Consider the following 13,547-nt stretch of genomic DNA (forward strand, 5'->3'; position numbering starts at 1 on the left):
CTGCCCAGATGGCTCTAGGATTTATTTGGATGGGAAAATAGTCAAGACAAGTTTTAAAAAGGAGAGAGATAAACAGAAACCAGATCTACAAGAGAGCCAAATGCTCTACAACTACTATTGTTAATACTGTGTACCACTGTGACACGAACAGAAAGGTTAAGGGAATGCCATAGAGCACAAAGACAAACCCATGTACAAAGGGAAACTTAGTATATCACAGAGATGGCTTTTCAGACCTGCAGAGAAAGGAGGGGCCCATCAGTAAGTGGTGTTAGGATAGTTGCTATCTGTTTGGGAAATACTAGCTAGATCCCAACCTCACACCATACACAAAAATAAACTTTCTGAAGACAGGTATCCAAAACTAGACATATAAATTATCCCATTTTTAATTTTTATACTGATTACACATTAAAAATAATATTTGGATATAGTAGATTAAGACAAATTGTAAAACTAAAAATAGTAAACTTCCAGTGGATTAAAAAGCATAAATGCAATGAACATCACCACCAAAACATTATAAGAAAATATGGAATATTTTTTGTTAACTCAAGATAGGTATAACTTTCCTGGGTAAGACACAAAATCCAAGTTTTGTAAAGGAAAAGTTCGACCAGATCGACTACATACTAATGTAAAATTTCACTGAGACAAAATATACGAAGTAAAAAGACAAGCAACAAATTGGGATAAAGCAGAGGTAGGCAAACTTTTTGTGTAATGGGCTATATTAGCAAATATTTTTCTGCAGAGCACCTGGCCTCTGTCCCAATGACTCAACTTTGCCATTGTAATCTGCAAACAGTTACAGGAAATAGATAAACAAGTTGGCATAGCTGTTTCAATAAATCTTTATTTACCAAAACGGGCCATAGTTTGCTGTTGCATAGGATGAAGTATTTGCAACATACAAAGAAGATAAAAGGTAACTATCTAAAGCAGGGGTCCCCAACCCCCGGGGCCACACAGGAGGACATGAGTTTTGGGCGAGAGAGCATTACTGCCTGAGCTCCACCTTCTGTCAGATCAGTGGTAGCATTAGATTCTCATAGAAGCACAAACCCTATTGTGAACTTCACACTCAAGGGATCTAGGTTGTGCACTCCTTATGAGAATCTAATGCCTGATGATCTGAGGTGGAACAGTTTCATCCCAAAACTATCCCCCAACTCTGGTCCATGGAAAAAATCATCTTCCATGAAACTGGTCCCTGGTGCCAAAAAGGTTGGGGACTGTTGGTCTAAAGCATATGAAAATCTCCCGCAACTCAATAAGGAAAAGGAAAAATAACCCACTAGGCGAAAAAAAAAGGACAAAAGACAAGAACAGAAAAATTCACAGAAGAAATAAAAAATGGCCAATATATAGGAAGAAACACTAATGGAACAAAATAACCAAATGCAAAGAAAAAATAATGAGATCATTTTACACCCATCCAAATGGCAAACATTTCAGGGTTGGTAATATTCAGGAAAAGAATGAATGTAAACAGACACTCACATACACTGTTGTGGGAGTATACATTGGTACAACCTTCTTAGAGGGCAATTTTGCACATCCATCAATAATCAAAATGTACACATCCAACCCAAATACATATGGTCACCTGAGTCTCATAGAGGCACCACTGCAATTCAGTGGAGAAAGCGTAGAGTTTTTCCATCACTGGTCCTGGGACAACTGACTATCCACTGAAAATAAATCAATAAATCTTGATCCCAACGGAGACGGGGTGCAGTGGCTAACGCCTGTAATCCCAACACTTTGGGAGGCCAAGGTGGGTGGATCACCTAAGGTCAGGAGTTCAAAACCAGCTTGGCCAACATGGCGAAACCCCATCTCTACTAACAATACAAAAATTAGCCATTTAATAGCGTGGTGGCATGTGCCGGTAATCCCAGCTAACCAGGAGACTGAGGCAGGAGAATCGCTTGAACCTGGGAGGAGGAGGTGGCAGTGAGCCAACATCATGCCACTGCACTCCAGCCTAGGCGACAGAGTGAGATTCCGTCAAAAAATAAATAAATAAGTAAATAAATAAAATCTTGACTCTAACCACAAACCATACACAAAACTAGAGATGGACCACAGACCTACATGTAAGGATTTTTTAAAAAGAGAAAGTTCCTAAAAGAAAGCACTGGAAAATATTTTCACAATCTTTAGAAAAGATTTCTTAAATAGGATACAAAAAACAAAGCTAAAAAAATGATTGATAAACTGGACTTCATTACAACTAAGAGTTTCATTCATCAAAGGACACCATTAAGAGAGCGAAATGTAATTCCTTCTTTGTCACGTCTGTGAGTATTCCGCTGAGTGAATACACTGCCATTTATTTATTCATTCTGCCGATGGTTTGGGGTTGTTCCTGGTTTTTCGGCTCTTATGACTCATAAATATTCTTGTACACATCTTGGGATGTATATAAGCCATCCCTTTTTTGGGTAGACACCCAGGAGTGCTGCCAAGTGAGAGAGGCAGGATTTGACCCTGACTGCCAGGCTGGGGCTCGGGTTCCTAACCCACACACCACACTGTGGCAGTGAGGCTGCCTCGATCAGGAATACCCTCCCCACCCACTCCCTGTGCCCCCGCCTGCCTGGAGACATTTCTCTTGAACCTTTTAGGTTCAGCTCAAGGTCACATCCTCTGAGAAGCAAGAAGTGCCGCTGGTCCTCTGTGAAGCGAGAAGCCCCCTTGGTCCCCACCCTGGCTGGTCTTGTAACCCCTCTGGGCTTCCAGGCCCCACTCTGCCAAGCCCAGAGCACCCTGAGGCCTAATTTTCAACACATTCAGCCCCCCAGTGAGACAGTACAGAGGACAGTGGCCAAGATAAAGGGTCTCTGCATCCCCAGGGCCCAGCATAGGCCCTGGCCCCTGGAAGGGATTGGTGAGTGTTTGTGGAATGACAGTGTCCTGACACCCACGCAGCCAGGAAGGGGCTGGATGCTTGCTGGAAGCCTTGCCGTTGGCCCTGGGTAAGTCCCTTCCCATCTAGGCCTCAGTCTCCATCTGCATAGTGACAGGTTGGGCTGAGGCTTTCTGTGGCCCCAACTCCGACCTCTTTGTGTTACACCCCAGGAAGGGCCCTTCTCTGCCCTGACTACTGAGCTCTGCCCCTCTCACAGGGCCCACTGTGCCAGGAGCTAGAGGCTTCCAGGCAACAGGCCTGGCTGGGGAGAGCCCAAAAAGAGGACTTTGAGGAATTCCCCTGCCCAAGACCCTGCCTGGTTCCCCAAGATCCTAGCTAGGATCTTCTCAAATTCCAGCTTTCTCATCACCCAGAAGAGATCTTGCTGCCTCTTTGTGAACCCTGGTTACCAACTTCTCTGCTCCTTGTCCTAAACAAGCCTTGTGAGTTAAGGTCTAAACCTCCCTTATTTCTACAGGAGTCACAGACCTGGAATGACCCTGGCCTTGCTCCCCACCCAGACGTGCGTGAACTGTACTCATCTCCTTTCTTCTTCATCACCGACCACCCGCCCTAGGAGAATGAAGCCAGGAGCTCAGAGGGAGGCATGGCAATCACCCAGCATCTTCCCTTAGGGCGTTCTTTCTCCAGTGACATTTCTTTATATTTATTATTCCCTTCCTGGGGTGGGGATGGGGGTGGACCAGATCAGGTTACTCTTTAACACGGCCCAAGCACGTCCACGGCATCCTCCCTCCAACTCCCCTGTTGCATCCAAGACAGGGCTGGGGGCTGTCTCATGAGGCCTCAGGACAACCACAGAGAAGGAGACATCAGGGACTGGGACACAGAATCTCCAACAGCCATTCCTCGCTCCCAGCCTGCCTCTGGGTGAAATGAACTCACACATCCACTCACTCACTCATTCCTTCAACAATTAGTTGGGAGCACCTGTGCCAAGTCCTGCTCTAGATCCTGGGAAGAGTCAAGCCCCAGGTGCCCCTGCAGTAGAGAACTGACATTCCAGGGGCCTCCAGAGACCTTGGATGAACCGACAGGAGATGATTTCAGAGAGATGAGTCAAGAAGAAAACCCAGCAGGGCTGTGTGATGGCCAACTTGGGGCTGGGGTGGTGAGGGAGGGCGAGGGAAGGCCTCCAGGAGGAGGCGTCGGGTGTGCTGAGCCCACATAATAAGAAGGGGCCGGCCACAGAAGGATCCAGGGAAAGAGGCCTGTGGGACAGAGGGGTGGAGCTCATACTACCCTGACTTCAAAGCAGCTGCCTCTCCCCAGTCCCACTGCCCCGGGCCCTGCCTCAGGACCTGCCCCTTCTGGGAGTGGGCACAAGTGTAGACCCCCTTCCTGAACCCCCACTTGGGGCCCTTACCCACCAAGGTGCCCCTGCTGTGGTCTATCCAAGTACCCTACTGTTCCCCCACAGCGATGGGTGGATGGGCCCGTTCCTACCCAACTTTCACCCTCCAGCTCTGCTACCCTCTCCCCAACCAGACAGGCGGAGAGGGAGAAACTAGCTCTCACCTGTACAGTGTCCCCACATCCCCACACCTCCCACAGTCACCTCGGTCCATGATTGACAGACTGAGAGGCACTCACTAGAGGTGTCTGGGATCGGCTCCCAGCCCTGCGCTTCTCAAGGGCAGGGATCCCCTCTTTTGCCGCATCCTGAGACCTGAGCACAGGCCCAACAAAAGGCGAGTGAGAAAATGGATGAAAATTCTCTCCTGTTTCTGACTCCCTGGGGCCTGGCACTTAGTCGGTGCATGCCATGCATATCTGAAATGAATGCATATTCACGTCCAAACACATACGCGTAGGTATGTGTGTGCGTACACTTGTCCCCCACCACTACGGAAGCACGGGTTCTATAGGCATCCCATTTTTCAGACAACTAAGCCCAGCTCCTCCAAGAGCCAGAGCTTGATTTGTGTGTCAATAATCCTCTCTCGGAGGAGTGTCCCGCCCCCTGCTTTCATACACAGGCGGCCGAATGGGAGCTCAGCCTTCCTGGATGACTCAGCCACCAAGGGGAATGAATGTGCTGTGAGCAGAGAGCCAAGTTCTATGCCTGCTCTTCAGGTTTTCTGTCTTCTTTTTCCTCCTGGGCATCACTTCTGCTTGTGTCTTAACTTCCCTTTCCCCTCCTACCTGACCTCTCTTTTTCTGCTGCTTCTACCCCATTGGTCCTGATTCCCAGTGACCCAGAAGGTTAAAACTGTGTCTTAGTAAGAGTCCCTGGAGCTGCATGGATGGCAGGGGCTGAACTCACATGGTGAAATTCTCCTCCAGGAAGCAGCGGTTACGCAGCAGGCCGGCCCAGAGCTGCACGCCTATGATGCCAAAGATGAAGAAGACAAAGAAGCAGAGCAGCAGGACATTCCCCAGCATGGGCAGCGTGTCCAGGAGCAGGTTCACCAGGATCCGCATACCTGGGAGGGGGAAAGGTGGAGGGATGGTCAGACAGGGAGCAGAGGTCCCAGAGAGGAGAGTGAGAGCAAGATTAGAGAAACAGGGACGGGGAGTGGGATGCATATTCAAGAGCTCCTTGCTGTTCCCATCCTGTTCAGTGGCTGCCAGATACACCCTCTCCTTTGTATCTGCCCCTCCACCCAAAAAGCCATGGAAATGGCTCAGGGCCCCGCTCCACTTACGCTAGATTGTGAATGAACAAGCAAGCACTTATGGAGCACCTTTTATGTACTAAGTGCTCTTCTGTGTACTTGCACAAATGTGATCTTCAGTCTTCATGACAACTCTGTGAGGTTGGTACTATCATTTCTATTTTATAGAGAAGGCAGCTGGAGACTCAAAGAACTGAAACTGCTTGCCCTAGGTCACACAGCTCAGAAGCAGCAGGGTCTAGATTTAGACCAGGTGTCTTGACACAAAATCTAGGTGTCTTTTCACAACCCCCTTGTCCCAGTGGCCTGGGACTGAGGCTGGTTCACATTAGTATGCCCAGCACCTGCATAGAGTGGTCATAGTACGTGCCCAATGAATGTGTCCTGAATACCCTTTGTCTCTGGGGCAGTCACTGTTCCCCTTGACCATGTCAGGACACAGCAGTACCAGCCAGAATTACCACTCCCACTGCATGATAGAACCAGGCAGAGCCCCCAGAGTCACCTTCAGAAGAGCCAAGGGCCTGCTAATAGGCTCTACAGAGAAGGCCCACACAGGAGTCCATGGCTCCAAAGAAGGTGAAGAGTTGGTGGGGCACCTTTGAGTACACACCCTCCCCCTGAGATCCTGTAGAGTCCATACTGCCCACCTCTCTAGCTTCATACCTCTCTCAATTTACAGCCTATGCCTTGCAGTGCCAAATTATTTGAAGTTCCCTAAACATACCATAAGATTTCACACCTCCGTGCTTTTATCCTTGCTGTTCCCTCTTCCCAGAACACCCTTGCTCCTCTCTTCTGCCTGGCAAATCCCTATTCAGCCACCACGGCCCTGTGAATGCTCTTTCTGCGAAGGCTTCCAGACTCTTACATCATCACAGGTAGAGTTCATCCTTCTCTCTTCTGCTCTGGGCAATCTCAGCACCTCTGACCTAGCCTAGGCTGCCATGTACAGTTGTGCATGTTGTATACTGCACAACCTAGGAGGTTCCATCCATACCAATATCTCATCTTCTAGCCCTAATGTATAGTTGTCTGTCTACTTTCCTGTCTCTTCCACCAGGTTGTAAGGTTCTGGGGGCAGGACCCTTGTCTAAGTCACCTCAGTATTCCCAGAACCCAGCAGGTCCTGGCCCAGAAGACAGACTCACCTAACATTTGTTCAATGACTACTCATGAACGAATTATGTGATAAGTCATGGGGAGGGAGTGGAAGATTGAAGAGAGGAAGATGGAAGGATGGTGACAAGTAGAACCGTGGCCCTGTCCAGATGGTTTTATATGCCAGGGGTGAGCCTGAGGTGGTTATTAATGAGGATAATTATTTGGAATTTGCATCACAAACTCTGTGTGCAGTGATTTCCAATCAATAATTAATGCTCACCCCATCTTCCCTCTCCACAAAACTAGGTCAGCCTCCTCTCAGGAACGACAGTGGGGCTCGCCTGCAGGCGGCTTCATCCCACCGGGAGCAGGCCAGGGTGAGGGCTCAGTCCTCCACCACGCTACACCCCCAAGCCGGGGGGCGAGGCGTTTACAGCAGAGGGAAGGGAGAAAATAGAATGGGTGGCCAATAAATGGATGGGTAATCCATCCAAATGGATTCCCTGACTCAAGCAGGCCAACTGCAGGCCTTTCTAGTGCCCCACCATTTGTTCATTCGTTCGTTCATTCGTTCGTTCGTTCGTTCATGAAACACATAGTAAATGCCAGCTACATGCCAGGCATGGCGTTGGGCACATGGGGAATCCAAAGACAAACAAGACCCAATTTTTTACCCTCCCCGCCCCCATCCCCCCCTGCCCCCAGAGCTCACAGCCTGGCAGCAAGAGGACAGGGAATCAAGTGTTGAGCCAAAGGACCATGACTGGGGAGTGGGGCCGCTCCGGGCACATTTGCTGAGCTGGACTCCAGGATGTGAAGCCTTGGCCAGCAGAGGGACTGGCATGGGCAAAGGCACCATTCCTGAGGGCGGTTGCGGGGGGCTCCAAGGAGTGTGGGGCTCTGTGCTGGGTGTCTGGGCAAGGAGGTCTGCTGGCATATTTCTAAGCAGGCAGAGCCCTTGATCAGCTCTGAGCTTCAAAAAAGAATGGGCGAGCCCCGAGGCCAGGACAGGGGCAGGAGGCAAGCACAGAGGGCTGGTAGCAGCTGGAGAAGAGGCTGGATGAGAAGGGCCTGGAGAAGGCAGCTCCGCACAGTCCCAGCCTGGCTGCTTCACTCCCACTCCTGCTGTTCCCTCCGGCCGGCCTTTGTTGCTCAATTAATTACATCTCCCTTGTTCTCTGGGATATTGAAATTCCGAAAGGCTCCTGCAAACCTATCCGGCTGGCTTCCCTGAATGGCAGCCCCGTCCCTCCTCCCCTCCCGCCTCACTCTGCCCAGCTGGGCCCCAGTGCACTTCACAGCCCTCCCTGGGGCCCAGGGAGTCCCAGGGCCACAGAACCCCAGCATAATTAGCTAATTAAGGACTTAGAACGACTTTATCCCTTCCTCGCCAGTGAAGAGGGGCCACAGGATTAGGGAGCCAGGGAGGACCTCAAGAGACCACGGCTAATCTTCCTTTTATGCCAACGGTCAAGTAATTAGCCAAGACAGGTTGGCCAGTTACACTGTACCCTCAGTGCCTCTGGAGCCTGGCACAGGAGGTGGAGGCAGGGAGAGAAAAGAGAAAAGCAGACAGAGGAGAAAGTGAAACTAGGAGTGACAGAAACAAAGAGGACAGAGAGAAAGAGCGGAGAGTCTGCCTGCAAGTCACCATCTGCCTCAAATCATCCTTTCTACTTCATCTCCTGCCACACCTTCCCCCAGCCAAACCCTCCTCCTCCAGGCAGTCCTCCCTGATTCTCACCCCCAGTTAGTCATGAAACCACCCTGTCTCTTGTTGCCCCAAGGCTCTCACTCACTCTCAGGATCAGGACGGGCTTACCTGGTTCTGTGGTTTTTTTTTTTTTTTTTTTTTTTTTTGAGACGGAGTCTCGCTTTGTCGCCCAGGCTGGTGTACAGTGGTGCGATCTTGGCTCATTGCAAGCTCCGCCTCCCGGGTTCACGCCATTCTCCTGCCTCAGCCTCTGAGTAGCTGGGACTACAGGCGCGCACCAGCATGCCCGGCTAATTTTTTGTATTTTTAGTGGAGACGGGGTTTCACCGTATTAGCCAGGATGGTCTCGATCCCCTGACCTCATGATCCGCCCACCTCGGCCTCCCAAAGTGCTGGGATTACAGGCGTGAGCCACCGCGCCTGGCCTGGTTCTGCGTTCTTAGTGCACCTTTTCAAGACTTCTGCCTGGAGCAAGAGCCAGATGGGCCATGATGGGAACAGGCTACAGGCAGCCCCATGAGTGTGACTGAGGGCCCTGGGTCCCCAGCTAAAAAGGGGAAGAGGACCCTGGAGTCCTCAGGACACCTGATGCAGCCCCCAGCCCAGTGAGCGCCCAGAGCACAGGCCCAGGACAGGACATCTGGGTCCCAGTCCCAGCAGGGTGGCCTTGAGGCAAAGCTTGCCTTCTCTGGACCCCAGAGGCCTCATCTACAGAGCGGACAGTGGCTCCTGTCCAGCCAGCCCTTCAGGAATACCATGGGGCCAGGACACTGCTGATGGAAGATTCCCTGAAGTCAGAAGCCTCCAACAGCCCATGCGCCCCATGGGGAAGTGCAAATCCTTACCCCCACTTCCTGGCCCCTGCTCACAGACTCCTCCCGAGTCCGGCCCCACCTCCTTCCATCCTCCCTACCACACCTGAAGGTACCAGCCAGACAGGCAGCTCCCAGCATCCCCACTCCCCACCCTGGCCCCTGCTCACAGACTCCTCCCGAGTCCGGCCCCACCTCCTTCCATCCTCCCTACCACACCTGAAGGTACCAGCCAGACTGGCAGCTCCCAGCATCCCCACTCCCCACCCTGGCACACACTCTGCCCCCGCCCACAACGCCTCCTCCACCCTGCCATAGGATCCGGGACCGCTGTGCTGCACCCAGCCAGACGGACCCACTTCCAGTCCTGGAAAGCCCACTTTTGGGGCTGCCTCCATGCCATTGCACATGCTTGGAGGGCCATCTCTCGCCTCCTTTTTGGGGATCTCAGCTAAGCAGTTACCTCATATGGTGCCCCTGCCATTAGTTGCCGCTGCCCACCCGCCCTCCATCATAGCCTGTGCCAGTTACCAGCTCTGCCTCCTCCTCCCCGCTGGAAATCAGGCACGCTCTGCACCCAAGGCCAAGGCGGCTGCTCTGTGTTCTCCCATCCAGACCAGGACCTGGCACAAAGCAGCCCCCTGAAGGCCGACAGCTTGAATGAGTAAAGGTGTGATGGGCGAGTGAATGGAGCCACTCAGCAAGAACTGAATGAGGGCTGGCTACGTGCCAGGCACTGTGCTAGGCTCATGGGGATACATGGGTTTAAAAAAAAAACACAAAACAAAGTTCCCTGTCCTCATGAGGCTCACATCCCAGGTAGGGGAGGGAAAAACAGGCAATAAACCACATGGGTGACACAAAAGGACACGTCCTCATTCGTTGGATGAAAAGTGCTATGAAAACAAAAAGAAGGGGGAAAAGGTTGGGGGTTTGGCCTGGGGTCAGGTGAACATTAAATAGGGGGCCAGGAAAAGCAGGACGACACTGAGCAGAGACGGGGAGGGGGTGGCAGAGTCAGCTGAGGGGTTGTCGCTGTCTGGGGGACAGCCCTCAAGTCGGAGGCAGCCTGGACAAAGGCCTGGAGGCAGGAGGCAGTCAAGCACAGCCACAGCCACAGCCACAGCCACAGCAAGGAGACCATGCGGCTGCGGGGAAGCTGAGCAGGGATGAGGCTGGGGAGGAGACAGGGCCAGGGGCCTGGAAGACTTGAGCTTCTCCAGAGGTATCACGGGAGCCACCATAAGGGAATGAGCAGAAGGGAGACGTGATCTGGGGAAGGTGTAAGAGGATTGCCAGGCTGCTGGGCAGAGAATGGATCGCAGGGGACCAGGGCAGAGGTGGGAGAGCATCAACGGCACAGTCTGCAGGATCTCGTGCAGACGCCCCTGTGGACTGCGCCCCAAATGGCACACACATCTCTGAAAGGGGGACGGGCCTGTGAGCTCCACAGCTGTGTGGTCACTGCCTCCCAGGGGCCTCGCCTGGGACAGAAACGGGAGTGCTGAGGGCGGGGCCCAGGAGAGCTGTGGCTCCCTGCCCTGTGCCCTCACTGTTAGGATGGCCCAGGCCAGACACTGGGACCTCCCCACAACCCTCACAGCCTGATGATCGGGCCTTCCGTCCCCCTGCTCCTCTCCGTCCTGCCTGGCCCTGCCTGGCCGTCGTACGCTTGTCATTGTGATAAACCGGAAGGTGGGGGGTCTGAGCCCAGACAATGATGGCAGTGGAATGGGGAACGTGGTGGGTTCTGGAGGCATTTTGGAGGCCAAGCCAAGGGATGGGATGTGGATGTAGGAGGAAGAGGGCAGTTGGGGACTCCAAGGTGTGGGGCCTGGAGCCACAGAGCAGCCCTCAGCGGGGGCGGGGCTCCATCTGGAGATGCGGAGCTTGGGGTGGCCGGAGTACATCCCCATGGAGTCGCTTTGCTAGCTCTTGGGGTCTGGAGTTCAGGGGAGAGGGGTCTGGCCCGGGAGCGGCACGTGGAGCACCAGGGTGAGGACAGTCTCCAGACAGCACTGAAAGCTGGGGGCTTGGTGGCAGCAGATGGCAGCGGGCCGGTGGATGGAACTGCTCACCCTTTTTGGGAGCCCCTAGACTAGAGCCTCTGCTTGAGAGAACCTGGGCAGCAGCCAGGCAGAGGTAGCCCCTTGGTGGCAGTGGGGACACCTGAGAGGAGGTGGCAGGAAGAACAGGAAGCACTTCCTGACAGGCATCACCCCTGGAGGTTTGGGGTGTTCTTGGCAGAGGGGAGCTGTCAGCCCAGATTGGTTCAGCCACTCTGCCAGGCCAGCTCCAGTAGAAATCGCCAGACGCGTGCCAGCCTCTGCCAGGGCACAGCCCGTGGCCCCGAAGAGTGGAGTAGGGGTGAGGGGAGCCAAGGCTGTGGCCTGGCCACTGGGGGCCACTCTCCCTGGACTGGCTGGGTCAGTAAAGGGGCTGGGCGGCTGGGAGAGGCCGTCTCTGCTCCTGCCATTGCCAGCGCCAACTAATCAGGGGCACAGTGGGTACCGGGAGGCCTGGCCAGGCAGCAGACGGCCAGGTTGCCGGGGTCACAGCTGCCGGCCCAAGGCCCAGCCAGGGAGGGGCCTGTGGGCTGGTGGAGGGCCTTGGTGCCCACCGCTGAGAAAGGAAACCAACCTCAGCCAACCAGCAGCACACTTCCCCAGTCCCAGGAGAGGCCTTGGGTCCCTCCCAGAGCTGGTAGTGCTCACACCCTCGGGGGCTGGCCCGGCTGTCTCACTGCAGGTCCCCCCACCCGCTGTGCCCCAAACCACTCCTAGGCATCCTTCAAATGTCCCGCCACCCCTTCCTCTGGGAAGCCTCCTCCTAGTCCAGGTAGGCGCCCTTTCCCATCGGTCCCTGCCCCCATCAGAGCAGGCATCCCACTGGCCTGCAGCTGTCAGCCTTTGGGGAAGGGGCTGTGCCTGATCCTGGCCCCACACCTGGCCAGGGTCTCTCCCAGAAAACCCCAGGTGGATTTTGCTTTGGATGAATGATGGAAGCAATCCACGAGTCAGTGAATCCACAGTGGCCAGTACTTTGGTCCGGTGTCCTGTCCAGGACACTCCCTCCCTCCAGATTTGTAGAACAGAACATAGAAAGCGACCTGAGATGGGGGAGAGGGAGAGGCTGCCTTCGCCCTGCCCCACCCCCAAGCACTTCTCCCTGCGCGGTCCAGGCTGCTCTTTCCTGTTGCCAAATCCAGCGCTTGCCAGATGCTCTGGCCAGATGTTCTCCCACCCACCCAGCCCCATCTCTCCTGGGAAGGGAGCACCCCTGGGGAAACTGGCCCCCCTCATTTCATCTCCCCATTTCTCTCCCTGCTTCCCTCTCTTCCTTCTCCATGGGGGCTGCCAGGCCTTTCTCCCTCAGGACAAAGTGGGAGCCCCTTGTGGGTGCCTAGAACAGATAGCCCTGAAGTCCAACATGCGACCTGGTGGGGACTGATAGCCCAGTAGCCTTCCTTCTGCTCTTCCCAAGCCCCGAGTAAACACGCACTCCAAGTGAAAATGCCAACACTGCCACGCCAACTCTTTCAAGGTGCATCTCTCAGACCTGCCCAACAAATGCCCCCCAAGGCCCTTCCAAGAAGGAATCCTGAGGCCTTCCTCACCCCTCCTCAGCACGGTTGGCCTGACCATGACCCTGGTTGGGCAGGCACCTGGGCAGGAAAGGGCTGGGCCTGGGGCGCGAGGGCAGGGGCCCGCTGTGCACTAACCACAGTGCCATCCTGCCTCCTGCCCTGCCTCGTGGCCTCAGCCTGAAAGGGGCTCAGCGCCACGAGACCTGTGTACCCCGACAGTGAAAGGCATGCAGAGGTCTGGAGCAGACCAGGCTGAGCAGGGAAATGGGAGGAGAGAGGGCCTCGAGGCATCACTGCAGCCCACGGGACCTCTCTCCTTTGACCCCGGAGGTGGGCAGGGACATTTCCTGATGTCCCGCAGACAGTGGGGACGGGGGTGGGTGTCTGGCGCCTACACGCTAACAGAACAGAAAGGAGATACTGAAACACAGTGAAAAGCTGTAGGATCAGGTTCAAACCCTAGCTCTGTCCCCAGCCAGCTGTGTGGTCTCGAACAGACTAGTCAACCCCTCTGCCCGCTTCCCCATCTAGAAAGTGGGTGTCACAATGCCACTGACTTCCTAGGGCTGTAGTGAAGATGAAATGACACTGCCCATGTAAAGCACTGTGATGGGCTTGTCGCAAGCACTTGATACACTTTAGCCACTTATCGGGCGGATCTGGAGGTCCAGAGATCGAGACCATCCTGGCCAATGTGGTGAAACCCCGTCACTACCAAAAGTACAAAAATTAGCTGGGTGTGGTGGTGGGAGCCTGTAATCCCAGCTACTCAGGA

The 13,547-nt window shown here is 53.8% G+C and overlaps 1 protein-coding gene across 1 annotated transcript in view; it reads right to left on the minus strand.

Annotated features, from left to right (window-relative positions):
• CACNA1I (calcium voltage-gated channel subunit alpha1 I) overlaps positions 1 to 13,547 on the minus strand; it is a 134,277-nt gene that overhangs the window by 51,262 nt on the left and 69,468 nt on the right. Inside the window, 1 exon segment of the mRNA XM_077949557.1 lies at positions 5,205 to 5,364. Within this exon segment, the coding sequence (XP_077805683.1) occupies positions 5,205 to 5,364 (160 nt within the window).

This window comes from Macaca mulatta, chromosome 10 (genome assembly GCF_049350105.2).
Source record: "Macaca mulatta isolate MMU2019108-1 chromosome 10, T2T-MMU8v2.0, whole genome shotgun sequence".
NCBI lineage: Eukaryota > Metazoa > Chordata > Mammalia > Primates > Cercopithecidae > Macaca > Macaca mulatta.